We start from the raw sequence: 25,779 nt of genomic DNA on the forward strand, positions 1-25,779 counted from the left end.
TGACTTACACCTTCTAGAGCACGTTGGGTGGCACGGGATACATGCGGACGTGCATTGTCCTGTTGGAACAGCAAGTTCCCTTGCCGGTCTAGGAATGGTAGAACGATGGGTTTGATGACGGTTTGGATGTACTGTGCACTATTCAGTGTCCCCTTGACGATCACCATTGGTGTACGGCCAGTGTAGGAGATCGCTCTCCACACCATGATGCCGGGTGTTCGCCCTGTGTGCCTCGGTCGTATGCAGTCCTGATTGTGGCGCTCACCTGCACGGCGCCAAACACGCATACGACCATCATTGGCACCAAGGCAGAAGCGACTCTCATCGCTGAAGACGACACGTCTCCATTCGTCCCTCCATTCACACCTGTCGTGACACCACTGAAGGCGGGCTGCACGATGTTGGGGCGTGAGCGGAAGACGGCCTAACGGTGTGCGGGACCATAGCCCAGCTTCATGGAGACGGTTGCGAATGGTCCTCGCCGATACCCCAGGAGCAACAGTGTCCCTAATTTGCTGGGAAGTGGCGGTGCGGTCCCCTACGGCACTGCGTAGGATCCTACGGTCTTGGCGTGCATCCGTGCGTCGCTGCAGTCCGGTCCCAGGTCGACAGGCACGTGCACCTTCCGCCGACCACTGGCAACAACATCGATGTACTGTGGAGACCTGACACCCCACGTGTAGAGCAATTCGGTGGTACGTCCACCCGGCCTCCCGCATGCCCACTATACGCCCTCGCTCAAAGTCCGTCAACTGCACATACCGTTCATGTCCACACTGTCGCAGCATGCTACCAGTGTTAAAGACTGCGATGGAGCTCCGTATGCCATGGCAAACTGGCTGACACTGACGGCGGCGGTGCACAAATGCTGTGCAGCTAGCGCCATTCGACGGCCAACACCGCGGTTCCTGGTGTGTCCGCTGTGCCGTGCATGTGATCATTGCTTGTACAGCCCTCTCGCAGTGTCCGGAGCAAGTATGGTGGGTCTGACACACCGGTGTCAATGTGTTCTTTTTTCCATTTCCAGGAATGTATATGATACAAAACACTCATAGCCCGTCATATGCAACCAACAAGCTGTCTGTCCGAATGAACGGCCACCAACAAACTGTGGCTATGAAACAAGTGGACCACACTGTTGCTGAACATGCTGCCGAATATGATATCCCTCATCTTAATGACTGTTTCACAGCCTGTGCCATATGGAGCCTTCCCACCAACACGAGCAATCCTTAAACCTGGAAAGCTACCAGAAGATCCAACTTGCTACCACCCCATCACCCTCTTGAGTGTATGCTTTAAGTTGTTGGAGCGCCAAATACTTAATAGAATTCAGGACATCATGGATGGAATAACCCCTCCATATCAGGCAGATCTCAAAATCAAGTGCAGCTGTTACAAACAAGTTTTAGCAGTAACAGCATATATAGAAATTGTATTCCAGAACAGGATGAAGTCAAGTGAGCTTCTGTTGATCTGTTGTCGGCATATGACACTGTGTGGCTCCAGGATCTTACACTTAAGTTCAAGAGACACATACCCAGTTTAAGACTGGCAACCTTAATGAAGAACATGCTGACAAACAGGTCTTTCAAAATGAGCATCGGCCACAACACCAGCAGATCATATAAAATAAAAAATGGCCTCCCCCAAGGATCTGTGTTGGCTCCAAACCTTTTTAATGTGTATATAAGCAACTTGCCAAATACAGTCAGCAGGAAATTTTGCTACACCGATGATTTGGCACTAGTTGTACAAACTAAAACACTTGGGGAAGGAGCGAATGTACACACAGAAGATCTGGAGTCCTTGAATTCCTATTATAAAAATGACGACTCCAACCAAGACTGAGGTGTGTGCTTTTCACTTGAACAATAAAATGGCCCACCAGGAACTGAATGTGAACTTCTGTGAACAAAGACTCAAACACAACTTCAAACCCTAATACCTCGGCATAACACTAGACCCCTCCCTGACTTACAAAAAACATCTAGAAAATGTAAGCCAAAAGCTAAAGAGTCACAACAACATCCTGAGAAAATTGGCTGGCTCGGCTTGGGGTGCTCAAGCATCCACCTTACGCACTGCCGCAATAGCCCTGGTATACTATGTTGCCGAATATTGCTCTGCTGTTTGGCATTCGAGCACTCATACTAAGAAAATTGATGTCCAGTTGAACGAGTGTATGAGGATAATAATGGGTAATATTAAATCCACCCCAGTCCCTTGGCTGCATACTCTAAGCAATATCCCACCTCCACAACTGAGAAGGTAAGAAGCAGCAGCAAGAGAGTGATCAAAAATTCATGACTCAGATTACCCACAGAAACTACCAATCCATGATGTTTTGAACAAAATACCATCGACCTGCTTGGAGTCACAGAAGCCTATATGGGTTACTACACAAGAATATCAACCTGACATTAAGGAGCAATGGTGGCACTTTTGGGACTATTCTGGAATTAATAAACAAGGTATCCAAGATCCTACTCTGGAATTACTGGACTTTAACCTGAAGAAATGTACCTGGACTAAATTAAACTGTATCAGAATGGGCCACACAAGATGCAATGCATATAAGTACAAGTGGGGTCTATGCGACTCACCAGCCTGTGACTGTGGAGCACAAGAACAGAACGTCCACCATATTATTGAGGAATGGCCCTTAAGAAGATACGCCGGACCTGTCTCTGAGGTTATATATGTTAAACCCTCTGCTTTGGATTGACTGTGCAATCTAGATATTGAGCTTTAAATATATGACTGAGTTTCTAGTCAGGCTTGCCAAGCTTTTAACGTGTAGTTATTTTGTCTTGAGTGTTTGTACTTTATCCTTTTGTGCTATTGCTTGTTTTTTATACATGTACTATTTACACATTGTTTTGTTTTATACATTTCGTTTACATATTTTTGTACTTACATCAAATATTGTTGCTGTATTGCCATACTCAATATAAATAAATAAAATAAACAACACCAGCTTTTCTGAATTGTGCAGGTGGGAACTTTCCCTGCAATACATCCTACGTTCCCGTAACCCTCCTGGCCTCAACCTTCGTTAGTCACTGTCCTCACCCATTCAGCCCCCTCCCTCTTCCCATTCCAGCACTACACAGCCGTCATTTCACTGCGACACCCAGTCTTTTAATTTCTTTCATTTCTCTCCTTTCCGCTACTTACACTCTCCCCCTTCCGCACCTTCTCTCCTGCCCTCCGTCTTAACTACAACACTTGACTGTCCGCCATTCCCATCATACTATCCCTCCCCCTCCCTGCCCCAGCCTCCTCCTTACCCCCACCCTGTCGCCACTCCCATCATGCACTAGTGCTGCTGTTCGCAGTGTGTTCTCAGCTCTCTGAGACTGCAGACATGTGTGCAAGTTGCGTTTATGTGACAGTGTGTGTGTGTGTGTGTGTGTGTGTGTGTGTGTGTGTGTGTGTGTGTGTGTGTGTGCATGTGTGTATGTGTGTCTACTGTTGACAAAGGCCTTAATGGCCGAAAGCTTTAATTGTTTGAATCTTTTATAGTGCCTATCACGACTCAGCATCTCCGCTGTATGGTGAGTAGCAACTTTCTTTCTCTGTTATTGTTACATTCCATCCTGGATTTTCCATTGCTTGATTCACACCTCTGTTGGGTTGATCTTTAACAACAGTTTGTTTATTGAGTTCAGAAAGTAAGCCATGTTTCCTTGCACTTCTTGGGATCACTTTCCGTATACTCTTCACAAGCTACTCTTTTAGCCAGAATAAGTTACATTTTTAGTGGTTTTGTACTTCAGATGGGTTTTATACAGGAGTTCATTCTGTCTTGCCCTCTCTCAAAAACAAGGTGAACATGTCTTCTCTAGAGAACCAGATACTGAGAATGCCGCTTGAGTTTCTTCTTTTTAATTGCATATTAATGGCATGTATTCTCAAATGGAGAACAAGAGCTGCATAAATCAACAAATTATGAAAAAACTTCAAGAGTACTCTTGCCAGTTTGAGTTTCATGCATAAAGCCCCACCTTACACATTGTGTATTTTCTGTGAATATATTAATGTAGTCATCTCGGTAGCATCGAGCCCATACAAAACTTGGCTGAATATTGACTGCCAAGTCTGTATATGACTTAGATTGTTGTTCACAACGGGGTGAAAGAAGAGTCTATGTTTGAACGGAAATGTTCACAACAGAGTGAGAAAAATTATGGGTGATTGTCAGCAAAATATCCATATCCTACAATACTTTGTTTGTATGTTTCTTTCAGAAAGTTGAATTATTGTCTAGGCAAGTATTATTATGAGATGGACAGCAATTTGTGCAATACATATTTAAATAAATTAAAAAGTTACAAAATGATCTTGAGATCTATTGATTCATGTTTTCCATCTCTGTATTAAAACAGACACAAATTATGACATTTTTTTTAGGTCTTAGAATCTTCTCCAACATTTTGAAAGATTCATATTTTAATCTCCATTTGCTAATTTGTATAAGCATACGACTGCAATATTCTGTTCATGCAGTCTTATGTAACTGAACTCCACAGCAACCTCAGTACAGGACAAACTTTACATCTACCTTTTAAAAGCTAGCTATATCTTTCACAAATATCCCAGCACCTCCCTTTTTTATACTTTTGCACATAATGTCTCCAATAACACCACATCGAGGGACAAAAAATTCATTAAGATTGTCTGTTGACCTGTATTCCAGAAAACACACTACAGCAATATTTTCAGTACCTGAAAAATGTTCCAAGCAGTGGCAGCCCACTTACAGGTGCTGCAGAACTGCAAAACACCATATTTCCATTTGATATTATCAATAGTAAAATGAGTCCCTTTTTTCAGTTCTTTCTTTGTACTTGTACAATGTATTATCCTTGAGCATAATTTCAGTAACCAACACCTAGTTTATGGAAGAGATACAAATATTTTTGTATGGAAGTGTATGCAATTCCAACAGTTTGATGTTTGGCTCTTGTGCATACAGGCACATGGCACTTTAAGCAAAAATAAAAACAGTTTATAGTGTTGAACATTTCATTCACTGTTAAGCACATCAGCATATTTTAATAATGACAAATGCAGCAAGTATTAAATGAAATCCAAGAATACTTTTCTCCAACATTCTTCCATAGATCACCACAACTCGTGTCCATTCTCAAGAAGCCTGAGAAGGTCAGCATTTCATTCCCATCCTTCACAAAATGGAACTTCAACATGGACCATAAACAGAGTTCATGGAAATGTGCAAACTCTAAAGAAACATCTTACTAAAATTCACTTAAAATCAAATACAGATCAAAGCTTTTCAGAGGCAACAGGAATTTTAAAATACCTGACTCATAATACTTTCAAACTTTGGTTAGAGCTTTTCCGTGAGAGTATAGAGCATGTTCAAATAATTTATAACCAACTACAATCTGAAGTGATTAGTTTGTTGAAAGTTAATGAATGTATCAAAATTTTGATACTGCTGTTTTAGAATTAAGAAACTTAAAGCACTGAAGTAACACTTCAAAGCACTTACAGCAGAAGCTAAGTAAGAGTACAGTTGTATATGTGTTGATATAACAGACAGATATTCTTCCACTAAACACTTAGTAGCTCTAATTTATTCAACAAGAAATGCCTCACTAATGTTAAGAATAAACATTCTACAGAAGAGAGAGTGCTGCCCACTGAAGCATATCCAATGATTGACAAAGAAATGCTTGAAAGTGAACTAAAAGTATTCAACTGTAGTAGTAGTAGTTGTTGTTGTAGTAGCTTTATTCATCCATAGATCTCTTTTTACAAGGATATAGGACATGTCAAGGTATTTACAAATTTAGATCAATTTAAAATAAGCTAATTCGTATACACATATATTTAAAGACTTCTAGTCAGAGACAATCATTAGATTTATTCCTGGTATACTTTTTTTTACAAATAATTTATTAAATAATGTAATGCCACATTGTTCACTCATACCTATCAGTCACTGCATACTCTATACACACATTGTTTCATAACACTTCACTCACTACACTAAACACACACACACACACACACACACACACACACACACACACCCACTGGTGATCTCTGGGCCCCATTTTCTTTACCACAACTTCCCATTTGCTTGCTATCCTGAAAAACTGAGTCAACAGCCCCCCATAATGAGGGAGATGTTTTCAAAGTTCAATTTAAACAATGTAGAGAATTTCATATTCTCATTGGTTTCCTTATACACTTCATCCCAGTTTTGTTATTCTAATTCTTTTGAAAAATCTTTTATTTTGATTTCTGATAGATGTCATTTGTAGCCTCGTAGTTTAGGGAATGATTTGATGCCTAACTTTACTGTTGTTATTTGACAGAGATGGTCTGAAAGTCTGAGATCTTTTACAGCTACATCACTTTTTTCCCTGTCCATATTTGTGGCCACATGGTCAATCGCTGATGAAGTTATTGTGGTAAGGCTTGTTGCACTACTGACCAATAGGGGAAAGTTTGATATTTGTGAATATTGCAAATTAATTGAGCTGTTGAAATTTACCTTGAAACATAATCTAGATGATGATTTTATTGAAATTAAAAAGCTAATAAAAATACCGTTGACAGTACACACACACACACACACACACACACACACACACACACACACACACAAAAAAAAAAAAAAAAAAAGAGAGAGAGATTCCACGACTCACCAAGCGGGAAAGTGCCGGTAGACATGCACAATAAAATAACACACAAACACACACACAAAATTTCTAGCTTTCGCAACCAACGGTTGCTTCTTCAGGAAAGAGGGAAGGAGAGGGAAAGACGAAAGGATCTGGGTTTTAAGGGAGAGGGTAAGGAGTCATTCCAATCCCAGGAGCGGAAAGACTTACCTTAGTGGGAAAAAAGGACAGATATACACTCGCGCACACACACACATATCCATCCGCACATACACAGACACAAGCAGACATTTGTATGCTGCTTGTGGGAGCATACAGGGACAAAGTGGCCAGAGCTAGGTGCAGTTGGTCAGTTAAGAGGTTAGACAGAGGGTGTGGGGGCAGTGTTATTGGAATAGGAGGAAGTAAAAAGTGCATTGGTGAAATCAAGGACTGTGTAGTGCTGCAGTGGGAACAGGGAAGGGGCTTGATGGGTAAGGACAATGACTAGTGAAGGTTGAGGTCAGGAGTGTTATGGGAGCATAGGATATATTGCAGTTCTCACCTGTGCAAAAAAGAAAAGCTGGTGTAAGTGGGAAGGATCCAAATGGTACAGACCGTACAGCAGTCATTGAAATGAACAATACTGTGTTGGTGGTATGCTTAGCAACTGTTGATTCAGCTGGTTCTTGGCCACAGTTTGTTGGTTGCCATTCATGTGGACAGACAGCTTGTTGGTTGTCATGCCCACAGTGATTGCAGCTTAGCTTGTAGATTATATGGCTGGTTCCACAGGTAGTACTGCCTTTGATGGGATACAGATGCTTGTGACTGGACTGGAGTAGGTAGTGGTGGTGGTGGTGGTGGTGGTGGTGGGAGGATGTATGGGACAAGTCTTGCATCTAGGTCTATTACTGGAATATGAGCCTTGAGGCAAGGGTTTGGGAGCAGGGCCTGTGTAGGGATGGATGAAGATATTTTGTAGGTTCGGGGAGCAGTGGAATACCACAGTGGGAAGGGTGGGAAAGATGGTGGGTAGGACAATCCTCCTATCAGGGCATGATGAGAGGTAATCAAAATGCTGGGGGAGAATGTGATTCAGCTGCTCCAGTCCCAGGTGGTACAGAGTCACAAGGGGAATGCTCCTCTGTGACCAGACATTGGAACTTTGGGAGGAGGTATGTGACTGGAGAGATAAGGCATGGAAGGTCTGTTTTTGTGCAGGGTTGGAAGGATAGTTACAATCTGTGAAGGCCTCAGTGAGACCCTTGATATATTTCAAGAGGGACCGCTTGTCACTAAAGATACTACAGCAATGAGTGGCTAGGCTATATGGAAGGGACTTTTTGGTACGGAATGGGTTACAGCTATCGAAGCGGAGATATTGCTGGAGGTTAGTAGGTTTGATAAAGATGGAGGTACTGATGTAGCCATCTTTGAGATGGAGGTAAACATCGAAGAAGGTGGCTAGTTGGGTTGAGTAGGACCAGGTGAAGCAAATTGGAGAGAAGGTGTTGAGGTTCTGCAGTAAGAATGTTAAGAGAGGCAGGAAGATACATTTGCTTAGCAAGAGTGACAGGGTACAAATTTCAGGGTATCTGAGCAGTTGGCATCAAATATTTGGTGATGAGGGTGATGATGTGGAAAAAAAGGAAAAAAATTCAAAGGAATCATGCAATACACCCTAGACAAGTACATTCTCAGTAAGGTCTTAAGGGATGGGAAAGACCCACCATGCTTTAATAGTCATGTTAGAGAACTGCAACATAACTAAAGAGATCCTCACCTCAGAGTCAACAGAAGTAAATACCTAGCTGACAAACAAGAGCTGAATGAAGCAAAAATTAGGGTAAGGAGAGTAATGACAGAAGCATTCAATGACTTTGGAAGTGAATCTTTCTCAGTGATCTCAGGAAAAACCTTAAGAGGTTTTGGTCATATGTAAAATCAGCAAGTGGGTAAGAATCATTTATTTGTTCACTCAGTGACCATACTGGCACCGAAACAGAAGATAACAGAAAGAAAGAAAGAAAGAAAGAAGGCTGAAATACTGAATTTGGTCTTCTGAAATTGTTTCACCGTGGGAACTGTAACACAGTCCCTCCTTTCAGTCATTGTACAAACATCAGTTTGACAGATATGGAGATAACCAATCACAGAAAAGGAAAACAACTACAACCGCTTAGTAGAGGAAAGGCATCAGACAGATGAAATGGTTATAAGATTCTACAAAGATTATGCAACAATTCTTGTTCCCCTTCTAGCAGTAATTTATCGTAGATTGTTTGAGCAATGAAGGGTACCTAGTGATTGGAAGAAAGTGCAGGTAATTTCATTTTTAAGATGTGCCATAGGACAGATGAACACAATTACAGAACTATATCATTGATGTCAATCTGTTGTAGAATCATGGAACATGTTTTATGCTCAAGAATTATGATGTTCATGGAGAAGGAAAATCTCCTCTATAAAAATCAACATGGATTCTGCAAACAGAGACCCTGTGAAGCTCAGCTCATTCTGTTCCTCCATGAGATCCACAGCACTATAGTCAATGGCAGTCAGGCTGATCCCATGTTTCTTGATTTCAGGAAGGCATTTGACACAGTCGCCCACTGACATTTGGTAAAAAAAATACAAGCTTATTAAGTACCAGGGCAGATTTGCGAGTGGATTCAAGACTTCCTTGCAGATAGAATTCAACATGTGATTCATAATGGAACAAAATCAACAAATGTGAAGGTAATTTCTGGAGTACCCCAAGGAAGTGTGATAGAACCATTACTGCTTGCAAGATATATTAATGATCTACTAGAAATCATCAGATGCTCTCTAAGGCTGTTCACAGATGATGCAGTTGTCTATAACAAAGCAGCAATCCTAGAACATAGTAATGATTTACATAATCACCTCCAGAGAATTGATGAATGGTGCTGACTCTGGCAGTTGACCCTGAACGTAAATAAATGTAATGTATTGCACATACACAGGGGAAAAACATTACTGTATAACTACACTATTGATGACAAATTGCTGGAAACAGTATTTGCTGTATAATATCTAGGAGTAACTATCCAGAGTGACCTTAAATGCAGTGACCACATAAAACAAATAGTGGGAAAAGCAGATGCCAGACTCAGATTCGTAGGAAGAATCTTAAGGAAATGTAGCTCATCCATGAAGGAAGCTGCTTATAAGATCCTTGTTCATACTAACTACTGAGTATTGTTCACCCATCTGGGATCCCTACCATATATGGCTGATAGAAGAGATAGAGAGGAATCAATGAAGATTGGCACGTTTCATCATAGGAACATTTAGTAAGCACAAGAGTGTTATGGAGATACTCAGCAAACTCCATTGACAGATGTTAAAAAAGAGGCATTATGCATCACGGAGATATCTACTATTGAAATTTCGAGAGTGCACTTTCCAGGAAGAGTCAGACAATGTATAATGTCCCCCCACACACTTCTCGTGTAATGTCTAGAGGAGAAAATTTGAGAAATTATAGCCATACAGGGGCTTACCAACAATCCTTCCCACGCACTATTTGTGAGTGGAACAGGGTTGGAGGGCTCTGTTAGTGCTACAGAAAGTACCCTCCACCTCACACCATTAGGTGGCTTGCAGAGTATGAAGTAGATATATATTCTGGATGTTTAGGAAGGATTCCTCTAGACGGCCCATGAATAGGTTAGCATAAAATAGTGCCATGGGGGTGCCCTCAGCTCTACCCCGGATTTGTTTGCAGGTGATCCCTTCACAGGAGAAGTAAATGTGAGGATATAATTGGTTATGGCAACTAGGGAAGGAGTTTGTAGGTTTGGAATACATAGGATGTTGGGAAAGGTAGTGTTCAATAACAGTAAGGCCAGGGGCATTAGGGATATTAGTGTAAAGGGAGGGTCGTCAATAGTGACGAGCAGGCCACCATGCGGTAAAGGAAAATGAAATGTGGAGAGTTGGTGGAGGAAAGGGTTGGTATCTTTAATGTAGGAGGATAGGTTGCAGGTAATAGCTGATTGTGTTGGTGTACAGGAGTAGAGATTTTTTCAGTGGGTACATAGTAACTAGCCACAGTGGTGCATCCTGGGAGGTTGGGTTTATGGACTTAAGGAAGTACGTAAAAGATAGGAGTGGTAGGGGTGAGAAGAGAGATGGACTTTGAGAGAGGTTCTGGGATGGCCCAAACATTTGATGAAAGACTGGAGATCCTGCTGGATTTGTGGAATGGCGTCACTGTATCAGGGTTTGTAGGTGGATGACTCTGACAGCTTGTGGAGGCCTTCGTCCAGGTAAGCCTTGCAGTTCAAAACAACAGTGGTGGAGCGTTTGTCAGCAGGTAGGATTATAAAGTTGGGATCACTTTTTAGGTGGTGGATTGTACTTCTTTGTGCAGATGTAAGGTTAGTTTGGGGAGTGAGTTATAAGAGTCGAGGGGCATGAAAGGGAAGCAGTGGTTGGGAAGGGAGTGAGGTAGGGTTGTAGGCGCTCCCCGATGTTATTCAATCTGTATATTGAGCAAGCAGTAAAGGAAACCAAACAAAAATTCAGTTAGGTATTAAAATCCATTGAGAAGAAATAAAAACTTTGAGGTTCGCCGATGACGTTGTAATTCTGTCAGAGACAGCAAAGGACTTGGAAGAGCAGTTGAATGGAATGGACAGTGTTTTGAAACAAGGATATAAGATGAACATCAACAAAAGCAAAATGAGGATAATGGGTGTAGTCGAATTAAGTCAGGTGATGCTGAGGGAATTAGATTAGGAAATGAGACACTTAAAGTAGTAAATGAGTTTTGCTATTTGTGGAGCAAAATAACTGATGATGGTTGAAGTATAGAAGATATAAAATGTAGACTGGCAACGGCAAGGAAAGCATTTCTGAAGATGAGAAATTTGTTAACATTGAGTATAGATTTAAGTGTCAGGGAGTCGTTTCTGAAAGTATTTGTATGGAGCGTAGCCATGTATGGAAATGAAACATGGACGATAAATAGTTTGGACAAGAAGAGAATAGAAGCTTTTTTAAATGTGGTGCCACAGAAGAATGCTGAAGATTAGATGGGTAGATCACATAACTAATGAGGAGCTATTGAATAGAATTTGGGAGAAGAGGAGTTTGTGGCACAACTTGACAAGATGAAGAGACCGGTTGGTAGGACATGTTCTGAGGCATCAAGGGATCACGAATTTAGCATTGGAGGGCAGCATGGAGGGTAAAAATCGTAGGGGGAGACCAAGAGATGAATACATTAAACAGATACAGAAGGATGTAGGTTGCAGTAGTAACTGGGAGATGAAGAAGCTTGCACAGGATAGAGTAGCATGGAGAGCTGCATCAAACCGACTGACGACCACAACAACAACAAGTTTCCCAGTGTCATTACAGTATTGGACACAGTCATTTGAAGAAAATATATTTGTATCCTCAAATCTGCTGCATTTGCATTTGTTGGTTTTCAAAGATTTTTCCTTTTCATTTTACTTCATTTCAGACTGGTGTCTTATAATCTAAATTTGACCACAATTCTAATGTGTTTCATCATGATCATAACTTTAGGTGGTTGTTTTTTAGTGACAAAATTGTGTACTTGAGATGTAATCATTCAACTTTGGTATTTGATTATACAGTTGTACAAACTCCACTTTCCACTAGTTAGCTATAACTGTTTTCACTTTTTTCTAAAAGTTATTCTGCTGTGTACAACTCACACAGAAAAAATTGTTTATTTGTATTGTACTGTATTTTATTGATGCAAGAACTCACAGTATTGTATAATTCATACAATTTTGGTTTAGATATATGCATGGAGGGAGCTGCCATGACATCATGAACGCGAAGCTGACAGTTGCCGTGTTACTTGCCACAAACACTAGTTTCTGGTGGAAGTGTTCTGATCAAATATGCAAGCTTGTGTCATTTACAGCTGCACTGATCATTCAGATTATAGTCTAAAGTGTAAATGATTCACATTTCATTCATAAGTGGATTTGTGCAAGCAATATTTTCTTTCATACACACAAATTTTGGTTGAGCTCCTTACTTTTACTTTAGTGGTTTTATTTCTGTCATTTGACTTTATGTTTCTTATCAATACAGTTTGCAAAGCTCTCTGGGTGGATGGTGTGACCAGATAGAGCAAATATAATTTCACCTTTATGGGGAAGAGAGACCTAACATCAGTCGGTATTAAAGAAAATTCTGGATTACAAAAGCTGCCTTTTCACATCACATACTTCTGTTCTCAGTTATTCAAAATGTATAACAAAATGAAACTTGCATTAATGAGGCAAAATATGTCATATTACTGGATTAAATATGCGTCTAATACCAAAAATAGTGTGAAAATACCTTCCTGATTTGTATTACTCATAAACGCACTGTAAAATTTTCTATTTAAATTAACTGTTGCATGCACATGAGATAAATTAAGAAGAAGAAGCAATCGTAAACAGTATTCGGCTAATGTTTGGAGGCATCCAACATATCAGCACTGACTTCAAACAAACTTAAGTCTGTTGTGTCATCTTCCCTTATTATACCTACATGGATACATGTTATTGTTTTGATCTTTGTTCTTGTGTTACTATTCGTTTCATCTGTGATCATAGTTTGTTTTGTTTGCAGATTTATTATGTTATAGTTGCTGTAAAATTGTCAGTATCAAGAGGTGTCATATTATCAGCCTGAAATCCATATATTTATAATTATACAGCATGCATAGCTCAGTTAATTGTAATGTTTCTGAGCATTTGTGTAATTTGATTTGCAGTATCTTGTCAACTATTTTTGTTGTTTAAGAAAATTTATCCATAATCAATAATTTTATGTATGTTCTTAACTCTCACCAGCATTGCTTAAGTTCAATACATGCCCCATGAATCGAAATTCTATGTTACAACCAATTCCTGCAAAACAGAAGTACCTGGATTAATGCATCAGTCTGTGCCCCCACTTAAGCATTATATAGGGTACCCATTCAGAGCCACTGTCCTAGTACTCTATAAACAAGAAATACAGTTGTTGACATCACTTTGTATATTAAATTCATGTATATCATTTCCTTGTCTAAGTAGTTTATCACCACAGCTAGTTATCTACGAATTTGTATGAAGACGATACCATAATAGAAACCAAAAATAGTGACCAGAAAAATATATAACTATCAAACAACTGTTCATAGTAGCATATCAGTTCCTCTAGTAGGAAACATTCAACATTAAAAATAGCATACATATTAACTAGCTAATAAATAATGAGCACTAGTAAGATTTGGTAGTAGAACAATCTACAGAAAAAATTGTGACATTTGTTTGTCGATATTCATTATTATTTTTTTCCTGGCATTTCTTCCTTTAAAGAAGATACATTACTTTAAAGCAGCAACTTATGTCAATACTGTTACTCAAATTACATGGGAATAAGTGTAACTTTGATCTGATGACTAATGTAATCAGTGAAGAGGAAACAGAAAATATATTGTTATAACTAACACCCACTTACTATGCATCCACTGACATGTTACAACATATTTTCTCCTTCATTGTTTTTATCTAATGAATACATTGAATTTAATTTAAGGTACTTACAAATATCATTTGCTGGATACTTACTGATGCTATAAGAGGAAAATCTAGGTTGCAGAATCCAAAGGCTGAAAATTCCACGTTTCGGTGAATTAACTGCATTGCAAAGACTTCAAGCTGCACAAAAAGGTTAGATCTTAATTATATATTGATTCATAATTATTTAAACTACTTGAAATAATAATAACACTTATGTAAAAGACAGCTCTTTTGTCTTTTAGTTTTTATTCCCTAATCAGTCAAGTTAAATTAAGAAGGAAAAAGTACTGATCCAGGGACTCATAAATGACATTGTGTAAAATTTAGTACAAAAATAATAGGAAAAAAGTTAATCAGTCAAATGTGGTAGTTGAGAAATTTCATTCATTTCTAAAACAGTCTGACAATACTAAGAATCTAGTTTACAATGTGTCGGGGTGAGAAAAAGCATTATTAACATCTGGGAACAAAGTAGCATGTAGCTTGTAGCATCTCATGTAGATGATTAGCTTTAATAGGGACCTAAAGGTACACTACAAGCAATATAACAAAATTCTTCAAAGGTTCATAAAAAAAAAATTATGCAGTCCACACAAAACATAAGAAACTCTCATAATTAGTCAATTATTCAAGATATATTTCCTGAAACACTGTAATTTTTATAATAGTGTAGGAAACTTTTTTCTGATTCTCATGAGGAACCATTTATTAATCTCCTAGTTACAAACTTAAGTACTGAACTGTCAAAAGAAACAAAAGAACATAGTCAACAAATCGATGTTTTTACCATGAATATTGTTTCTCCACAAACACACGTAACCACTGTTCAGTATTCAGCTTCCTTGGTACTTCATCAGTCTTGTGGGAAACCCTTAAACCCCCATCTGAATTCCATATTTGGTTGTCCTGACAGTCATCAGACTTGGATAATGGGTACCACTTAGCCAGGGTTGCATAATTCAGCCCATATTGTTGTTGTCCTGGGACCCTCGTGATTATCTCCTTCTCTGCATACATCATAAGTATTGTTAGTTTTAATTTCTGTAACTCGATAGTGACCTTAATTCTTGGTCCTCAGCTTTAGTGTTGGTCCAGTTTGTGTTCCTTTTATTGCCACCAGGCAACCAATTTTGTACTTTGAGGCTTTCTCCTGACATCGATTGAAGCTAACATGATTTTCCTCTTGCATCTTGCTGGTCTCTAGCTTAGCATCTTCTTTTAGTTTACTGCAACTCTTATCAAATGAATTAATAATTTCCTCTGCTAATAATTTTGTGATGTGAAGATCAGTCTGTGGATGCATCTTAACTCTTAGCAAAAGTTCCGATGGTGTTTTCTCAATACCCTGTTGTAAGTTGAATACATGGCATGTTGAACCAATGGTAAAACCTGGTACCATTCATTACAGCTATCAATACTGAGCTTAGCTATGACTTTAGCCAAAACAGAACTGATCCTCTTAACCTGTCCATTGACTCTAAGGAGTCCTGTCAATATTAAAATGTGTTCAATTCCTTCTGTAGTGCAATACTCCTAGAATTCTCGAGAATTAAAGTAAGTCTCTCCACCAGTAATTACTGGTTTTCCAAAATTAGTTTTCTGCAATTCCATCTTACTAATTGCTTCTGTCGATTTTGTAGACCTTACAGGATATAGCCAGGTAAACTTGGCAAATGCATCCATAATACTTAGAACGCAGTTGCATTAATTGAAGAGATCCAGTATATCTATGTGATAAATATATAATAGCTCGTTTCTTTAAATAAGAGAAGAAGGAAATCTTCCTTCTTTCCTTATTTTTTATTCACAATTAAACATTTTTACACAATTTGGGATCACTCTTTTCACCTTGTCAGTCAAATATGGTATGTAATAATTGTGTTTCACGTCTTCTCAGTCTGCTTAATTGCATGATGACCTTTTTCATGCACAAGCTTGATGATTTCACATTGCATAGTGCATGGAACCCATAACATCCCAGGTCCTCAACACCAAATTAAAACGTTCCACTTCAATTTGTTTGCACTTATAGCGATCCCAGCTTCCTCAACCAAATTAAAACGTTGCATTAGGAGGTGTCTGCTTCGTGCAAAAGGTCTTGAGTTCATATTGACGACAACAAGTAATTCTTCATTACAGACGTTTATTTACAAACAGAACTGACAGACTTCACAGACTCAACAGCCGACTCTCCGAGCCAACCGCACTCCACATCCGAACTGGCAACTGACAACTCCTAGGTGTACTAATATCCTTCCAAACAATGAGAGTCTTTGACAATGCTTTGTTCACAATACGATAGCAATTCATGACTTAAAACCAAATCAGACATTACAGAACTTAAGCACAGATTAAAGCAAGTAAAAGGATCAGCACATATAAATTCTTACAAGCATAATTTCCAAATAGACTTTATAACATTTTTCTACCAGCTTCTGGATAACCTTCACCAGATTTGTACCGATGTTTCCAGAAATATCTTGACATTTGATTCTGGATATTTCTTGAGTGATTTAGAACAACTATTTATATGTAAAATGATTTAAATCGTGTTTCAAAACGTAAATAAATCTTTTTAGCAATATTTCTTGATACAAATCGTCTTCCGAAATTAGGTTATGAAACAGTTTTCACAAGTTTTCGTATTTTTGCGATCATAATATAGAATTTCTCCATAGAAAGTTCCAGAAGTGTGCATTAAACGTTCATTTACAGACTTTCTCTTTAGCTGGTGAGTTTTTAAAAGTATCTTGTCCATATTATACGAAATAATTTAGATCAAAACTGATAATTTATACAATTAATCAGAGCTACAGCAAACAGTGAGTCTTTCTTTTACAAAATGAAATATAATTACAAAATTGAATGAAAATAGGTTACTAACACTAATATATATTTACATTAATTCTATTTTTGTTCTTTCTGTGCAAAATGTCCTAATATTGACACAGTACAATATTTAAACATCACCAAAGTTTCCCTTTACATTTTGCATATCTGTATCGACATCCCCTAAAAGTCTACAGTATCGAATACTTCAATATGTCCCAATATGTCCTGTAATGTTACAAACCGCATAGTACATGGAACTGCCAGTCACTCATCCATCATATAACTTGAAAATAATTCCATCTCTCATTAAAAAGTTTCCATTAGACTGTTTTTTGAGAATGATCTTGATCTAATGTAAAAATATATTGTGAACTTGGAAGTGCATCAAACAAATAATAGGCTTAAAGCAATATGTAATAAATTTAACAATGGGTCTTTGCTTAATATTACCAACCTAGGAAGATACCTGCACACAACTCATGGTACATACATGAGTAAAAGAGGTAAAAAGATTGTCAGTAAATTAATTACTGAGGAAATCAGGCAAAGTTTTACACAGAGTGGTTCCAGTAAGTACATTGCCATGTAAGGAAACAACCCACACATACAGGTTCTGCCACACAAACAGCCACTGCTGGCAATCCAGGGAAATTTTAAAGCCTGCCTGGTAGCCCTAAATCAGCCTTTATGGCCCAGGAGGAGACACTAAGCCCTAATATCATACAGCAGAATTTTTGTAGTCTTAAGAACAAATAATCTGGTATGGCGACACCTCCAAACAGTGCTAATAAATTCAAATTTACATTCAAATTAATTCAACAAAACTTTCAAAGTCTTAGAAATAAGCACAATGAGTTGAATACCATTGACAAAATGGAAAACTTTGATGTTCTAGTTACATGTGAATATTGGTACACAGATGAGCAGATTAGTATGTGTCAGGCATTCTTCATGAAATTGTGCTCTGCCTTCAGCAGAAAAGAGAAACATGGTGGTGAGGTAGCTATCTTTGCAGCAAGAGGTAGTAATTATAACATTATAGATGTAAGTAGATTCAGTGTCAAGAGTATAATACAACTAGCACCAATTAATTTCAAGTGATGCAAAGAGAACGTCATTATTAGAGGACTATACAAACCTCCATCTAGTAGCCTAGATATTTTCTTTGATGATCTTAATGACCTGCTTGTTGACACAGAAAGTAAACACTGCAGTAAAAATGGCTGGGTTAACATCATACTAACTGGAGATATAAACATTTACCTGCTGTCTACTGACTCTAGCTTGAAGAAACTAATACTAACTCAATTTAACTTAACTTTCTGATAAATGAGCCCTCTTGAGAGGTCAATAACATCAAATTATGTATTGACAATATTATAACTAAAATGCACCACTTTACATACAATACACCAGTGCTGAAACTTTGCCAAATCTAAAATTGAAAACTACCACTCCATCTGCATTTTCTAAGGTAGTTGAGAAAGTTATTTACACTAGACTAATGACATTCCTGAATCAACACAATTTAATATTTGAAAATCAGAATGGCTTTTTGAAAGACAATTCAACTTCAGCAGTTGCAGCACAATTAAGAGACAAAAGAATAACTGTCATAGAGAACAAGGTGTTTGTTACTCGAGTGTTCCTTGATCTAGAAAAACTCTTTGATTTTGTCAACATCACCATATTACTTGACAGGCTGTGGAACCTGGGTATTAGAGGAGTAGGCTGCAAGTTAATAAAATCATACATGAGAAATAGAAAACAATTTGTACTACTTAAAACAAACAAACAGTGGGCCTTTCAAATCCAAAATTACTACCAAATACGGAGTGCCTCAAGGTTCTGTCTTGGGACACCTTCTTTTCTTGATTTATGTTAATAAAATACGGTACTGTTCTCCTAACTCTAAAAAAAATATTGTATACAGATGATATATCAACTGTGTTCAAAAACAAAGCATGTGGCAGTCAAGAGGTGTAGTGCAGTGTAACCAGTGAGATAGTCAAGTGTTTCAGTGATAACCAGCTAAATGAATGGAAGTACTTCAAAGGCTGTGATAATGGATTTTAGCACCACAAAACAAACAGAATTTGGTATGAAATTATCGATAGGAAAAGACATTGTAAAAAAGGGAAAATAGGCAAAATTACTGGTCATCATGGTCCAGGAAAACCTCAAATGGGACATACACATAGATTCCCTGCCTGTAAGTTGTTAAAAAAACATCTTTGCCATACACATGATCACAAACATTGTGAGGATATATGCATGTACTAAAAACCGCCTATCATTCATTATTATCATCAAATTTAAGCTATGTAGTAGAAATATGGGGTGCAACAACACTATCCAACCTAAGCACGTTATTAACACTACAGAAAAAAATTATCAGAATTATTTGTGGTACTAAACCTAGAGAACCATGTTGGAACCTGCCAATGCCCCACCAAAAGTTTCACAGCTCTTCCTACTAACAAATTAAAAGAGCAGCTAAAACAAATTTTTATTGAAAGTCCATTTTATTTCCTAGATGAGTACTATATCTAAATGAAAAGTACTTTGTAAGTACATCAAGATCTTAGTTTGAAGTCATTCACAAGTGATCTAATGATAACACAAAATATTTGTAATACTGTTATTTGTATATCAACAAATGTAAAATTTATTATTACACATGAATCTTTAGTTTGTAATAAGTATGATGCACTGAAACTGGTTTATTTCCCTGGATTGTCTTTGATTATCTGACGTTGAAAAAAATGATTATTAAACAATCTGTGAAACCAAACAGTACATTCACACAATGGCTTAAGGCACCTACATGTTTCATCCTAGTACCTTCTTTGCTTATGTCCATGTAAAGTTCAGTTTTGTGTTATGGACTGTAAATTTTTAAAACTGGACCCAATGAAAGAATATCTTTGAGGATATCGAATCCTTGCCTCTCTCTTCTTCAAGTTTATATTCTCGATTATTCCTCATAGTAAATTGAAATAAACTTCCTGTTAGACCTAGGAAACTTTGAATTGCTGTTATAGATTTCAGTTCTGGCAAGTTTTGGATAGCTATTGTCTTCTCAGGAGGAGTTTAGATTTGTTCACACTGTATATCATACCCAAGAAACTCAACATTTTGCTCCAGTTTTTAATACTATACCAAGCCATTGAAGTGCCTCATCATCACTCTTGTTGGTATTATAACGTTGTCCACCTAAATAAATACAGTGTTTTCTCAACCGATGCCCAAGAAATAGCATTTACAAATAGCTGGAACACTACAAGTGAATTTGATAAGACAAATGGAACTTTTCCTGAACTGAAACTGCCTTGAGTCTGTCACAACCAAAATACCTTTTCTGCTTTCTTCTTCAACATAAATACCGAAAGGGAAACATTCCACGTGGGAAAAATATATCTAAAAACAAAGTTGATGTGACTTACCAAACAAAAGTGCTGGCAGGTCTATAGATACACAAACATACACACAAAATTCAAGCTTTTGCAACCAATGGTTGCTTCTTCAGGAAAGAGGGAAGGAGAAGGAAAGATGAAAGGATGTGGGTTTTAAGGGAGAGGGTAAGGAGTCATTCCAATCCTGGGAGCGGGAAGACTTACTTTAAGGGGAAAAAAGGACAGGTATACACTCGCACACACACACACACATATCCATCCGCACATACACAGACACAAGCATACAAATGTCTGCTTGTGTCTGTGTATGTGCGGATGGATATGTGTGTGTGTGTGTGTGTGTGTGTGTGTGTGTGTGTGTGTGTGTGTGTGTATACCTGTCCTTTTTTCCCCTTAAGGTAAGTCTTTCCGCTCCCAGGATTGGAATGACTCCTTACCCTCTCCCTTAAGACCCACATCCTTTCGTCTTTCCCTCTCCTTCCCTCTTTCCTGAAGAAGCAACAGTTGGTTACGTAAGCTTGGTTTTGTGTGTATGTTTGTGTATCTATCGACCTGCCAGCACTTTTGTTTGGTAAGTCACATCAACTTTACAAATGTCTGCTTGCGTCTGTGTATGTGCGGATGGATATGTGTGTGTGTGTGTGTGTGTGTGTGTGTGCGTGTGTGTGTGTGTGTGTGTGTGTGTGTGTGTGTGTGTGTGTGAGTGTATACCTGTCCTTTTTTCCCCTTAAGGTAAGTCTTTCTACTCCCAGGATTGGAATGACTCCTTACCCTCTCCCTTAAAACCCACATCCTTTCGTCTTTCCCTCTCCTTCCCTCTTTCCTGAAGAAGCAACCGTCAGTTGCGAAAGCTAGAAATTCTGTGTGTGTGTTTCTGTGTTTTATTTATAGTGCCTGTCTACCGGCGCTTTCCCGCTTGGTAAGTCTTGGAATCTTTGTTTTGAAAGAAACTTCCACATGGGAAAAATATATTAAAAACAAAGAATCCAAGACTTACCAAGCGGGAAAACGCCGGTAGACAGGCACAATAAAATAACACACAAACACACACACAAAATTACTAGCTTTGGCAACCAACGGTTGCTTCTTCAGGAAAGAGGGAAGGAGAGGGAAAGACGAAAGGATTTGGCTTTTAAGGGAGAGGGTAAGGAGTCATTCCAATCCTGGGAGTGGAAAGACTTACCTTAGGGGGAAAAAATGGATATGTGTGTGTGTGTGTGTGTGTGTGCGAGTGTACACCTGTCCTTTTTTTCCCCTAAGGGAAGTCTTTCCACTCCCGGGATTGGAATGACTCCTTACCCTCTCCCTTAAAACCCACATCCTTTCATTTTTCCCTCTCCTTCCCTCTTTCCTGACGAAGCAACTGCCAGTTGCGAAAGCCCGTAATTCTGTGTGTGTGTTTGTGTGTTTTGTTCATTTGCCTGTCTGCCGGCGCTTTCCCGCTTGGTAAGTCTTGGAATCTTTGATTTTAATATATCTATCTATCTATCTATCTATCTATCTATCTATCGCCTTCACCTCTCAGTCACTCATTTATACATTTTTAAATTTAAATTTATTAGTACTATTCTTAACAATGTTTTCATTCAGAGCAGCTGTTTGATTAGTCTTATCCTTCATGCAATCAGATGAGATATGGCCAAACTGGTTTGAATTGAAGCAGCTTCTTTCCTTGCTCTTATGGTGGCAATCACATGACTTTTGGTCACTTGCACCACAATTGAAACTCTTTTTGTCTGGATCCCAAGCTGTGTTTCTAGTATTTCTGTTACTTGTGTCCTTAGCATCTTTCTTACTGGAGTTTAAATTTTCATTGCTGTAAATTTTGTTATTTCTTTCCAGCAATGACTTCACAGCTGTTTCATAATGATTTATTTTTCCCTCAAACTGTTTCAGTTTCCAGTGCCATAAAGTAGAAATTTTGTGGCTGAGTCATCTTCTATCCCACAAGTCTGAATAAGCAAGGCATTATCAAGTCTGGACCAGCAAGTCATTATCAGTAGCAGCACAGCTAGCAGTTTCATTGATCATGAGAAAATATTCTTGAAGAGACTCTTCCCATTTCTTCTTTCATCGAGATGGCAGTTGGTGGATTTCTGCAGCACTTGTTTTCACACCAACTCTTCCTGAAGAATGTTCTTCAGTGCAGCTCATGATGTAAGACTGCTCTCACCCTGAATAAATACCTTAGCCAAACCTCCAATGATTTTCTTGCAAAAACAAGAATTTGCAGTTCAGTCCAACCCATTTTAAATGACATTTCGTTGAAGTCCATGATTCACTTTTTAACCGGATAACCTTAAAAAGTTTGTCAATCATTATCCGTTACTAAAATCCAGAGGATCAATGTTAGTGTACTTTTGTATGTAATATCCAGTCTAAGGCATAAATGTTGTCTTAACTGACATAGTGAAAACATGTCCAGGGTTCTGGAGTCATTGCAAGAACTCTGATGACACCAAACTATGTTTCAATCAGTAAAACTTTATTATGTGCTCCCTCTATAATGGGCACATCACACCTATACAAATATGCCCAAAGTGGTGCTGCAGTGATAAAAACTGCTAAGAAGAGACTCACTTACCTGAAAAGAACTTGAACTGGCTGCCAAAAATCATGTAAAACTGGAAAGACTGCAAATTCAGTAAAATGATTTCTAATGACATTTTTAATTTTTAAGATACAAATAATAAGCCACACATTTTCAATTATTTGTGATTGATTAGCAAAGTATCCAGAACAAGTGAAAAGCAAACAATGTTGTGTTAATCTTATATTACATGTACCCATTTGTTGTTGACATGGATCCAAATGCAGGACATCCATAATTCTAGTTTCAAAGTGCACTAAAAAGACAACGAAGGCTTAGAATCCTCTCAAATTTGAACCAAATATAACTGTCATGAGAGGAAACATAATGCAATAAAAAATTGAATGATAATTTTACCATCTTAATGTAAACTGGGTCAGCTAGAAATGACAGATGAAACACAGTACAACGCCTATGGTTTGAGTTGCACATAACACCATCTATACTGTACAATAGGCATGACTGCACAAGTTCAGTTGTCAACAGTTTTTGCCCTGTTAGTTAGTTAAGCCCATCCATCATAACAAGGTTGTGACACATCAGATAGGAAAAAATGGTTTTTAACTGCCCCGAGGTCAAAAACTTCATTAAAAGCAAAATGACACTCTTTTTTTATTGTCTTTGGGCCAAAAAAACCTAGAACACAAAATGACATCTTTTTTTATTGTCCTGAGGCCAAAAACCACATAAAAAGCAAAATTACTTTTGTTTCTAATTGTTGTGAGACTGGCACAAGAGGTGTTCAATGTGCTGTACACCATTTTCTGCCACAAGTTAAAATCAAGAGACAGCGTGTTCCGCAAGAGATCAGAGTGCCTCAGTTCTCATGTTCAGAATGTGTTGTGCAATCCATCCCTTCAGTTCAGCTACATTCATGACTGGAGCACTGAACACAACATCTTTAGGTAATCCCACAGCCAGAAGTCACACAGATTAAGACCAGGTGACCTGGATGGCTAATAATCTCAGCATTTCCAAAAATTCTCTGCATCAGCTGCTTCAATGGCTGTGCAATATGCAGAGAAGTATAATGTTTCATAAAAATGGTCCTACCCACACATCCATGCTTTTGAAGAACTGGAATGACATTGGTGTACTAAAGACTCTCATAGTATTTACCAGTGGTGGTACAGGTAACAAAACCCAAAGGACTTATCTCCTTGAAAAAATAGGGCTCTGTGATAAATGAAGCTATCAACCTGCACCACATAGTCACCTTTGCAGAATGATGTGGTGCCAGTTGATGTGCATGTGGATTTTCCATAGTCAATATTCTGCAGCTTGTGTATTGACATGTCCCTGGTGATGGAAACGGCTTCATATGTCCACAAAATGATCCAGGACTATTCATTATCCTATTCCATGTGATCAAGACATCCCAGAGTGAACTTTTGGCTTGCAGGTCAGCAGGAACCAACTCTTGAATGTGGAGGATTTTGTATGGGCAGCAATGCAGGACGTTTCAAAGAATTTTATGCACTGTGCTCATAGGCATGTCCAATGTTCGGGCAATTCCCCATGCACTGTATGTTTGCACACCACCATTCAAACTCCTGCAATGCTATGGCCACATCTTCAACAGATGTCCGATAAGCAGCTTTCCTCCCTCTACTGCATTGCACTTCAAAAGCACTATAATATGCCAATATCTTCTCACCATTTAGTAGTTCATCAAATCCCTAAGTACCATTGATGCACTTACCTTTCTGTAGTATGGAGGACATTGCAATAAGCACCCCTGGAATAGGGAATCAACTGAAGGAGTTGTACACAAGTAAGTTTCTACGTACGGATGGAATCCCAATTCAGTTTTATGGAGAGTACTCTATGACATTGACACCTTACTTAGCTAGAATTTATTGCAAAGTCCCAAGCAACTGGAAAAAAGAGCAGCTGACTCTTGTATGTAAGAAGGGTAAAAGAAGAGACCTGCAAAATTACAGAACAATATTGTTAGCATCGGTTTGCTGTGGAATTGTTGGATGTATTCTCAATTTTGAATATAATAAATTTTCTAGAGACCAAAAATCACCATGGTTTTAGAAATGATCACTCATGCAAAACTCAGCTTCCTTCTTTCTCACACGATCTTTCTTTTTCGAACCAAATTCGATATCCTTGATTTCTAAGAAAGTGTTCAACATGGTTTCCCACTGCAGACTGTTAACAAAGGTACAACCATAAAGAGCAGATTCCCAGATATGTGAGTGGCTTGTAGACTCCTTAAGTAATAGAACCACTGTGTTGTCCTTGGCACTTGAGTGTTCATCAAAGACACGGGTGTCATCAAGAGCGCCCAAGGGGAGTGTCATGGGACCACTCTTGTTGTCTGCACACATAGATTATCTGACAGATAGGATGAGCAGCAGCCTGCAGCTGTTTGCTGATGATGCTGTAATGTATGGGAATGTGTTGTTGTTAAGTGACTAGGAAGATACAGGATAACTTAGATAAAATTTGTAGTTGATATGATAGATGGTAAGATTCTGTAACATAGAAAAATGTAACTAAATGCAAATGATAGGAAAAAGAATCCCATAATGTTTGACTACAGCATTATTAGTGGACTGCCTGACACAGTCAAATTGATTAAGTACACTACTGGCCATTAAAATTGCTACACCATGAAGATGACATACTACAGACATGAAATTTAACCAACAGGAAGAAGATGCTGTGATATGCAAATGATTAGCTTTTCAGAGCATTCACACAAGGTTGCCACCAGT

General features: G+C 38.5%; 1 protein-coding gene across 1 annotated transcript in view; it reads right to left on the minus strand.

Annotated features, from left to right (window-relative positions):
* The window catches only part of LOC126334645 (gustatory receptor for sugar taste 43a-like), an 84,228-nt gene that overhangs the window by 23,573 nt on the left and 34,876 nt on the right, over window positions 1-25,779 (minus strand). The window contains exon 3 of the mRNA XM_049997089.1: window positions 14,261-14,350. Within this exon, the coding sequence (XP_049853046.1) occupies window positions 14,261-14,350 (90 nt within the window). The remainder of the gene's footprint in view (window positions 1-14,260; window positions 14,351-25,779) is intronic.

This window comes from Schistocerca gregaria, chromosome 2 (assembly GCF_023897955.1).
Source record: "Schistocerca gregaria isolate iqSchGreg1 chromosome 2, iqSchGreg1.2, whole genome shotgun sequence".
Taxonomy (NCBI): domain Eukaryota; kingdom Metazoa; phylum Arthropoda; class Insecta; order Orthoptera; family Acrididae; genus Schistocerca; species Schistocerca gregaria.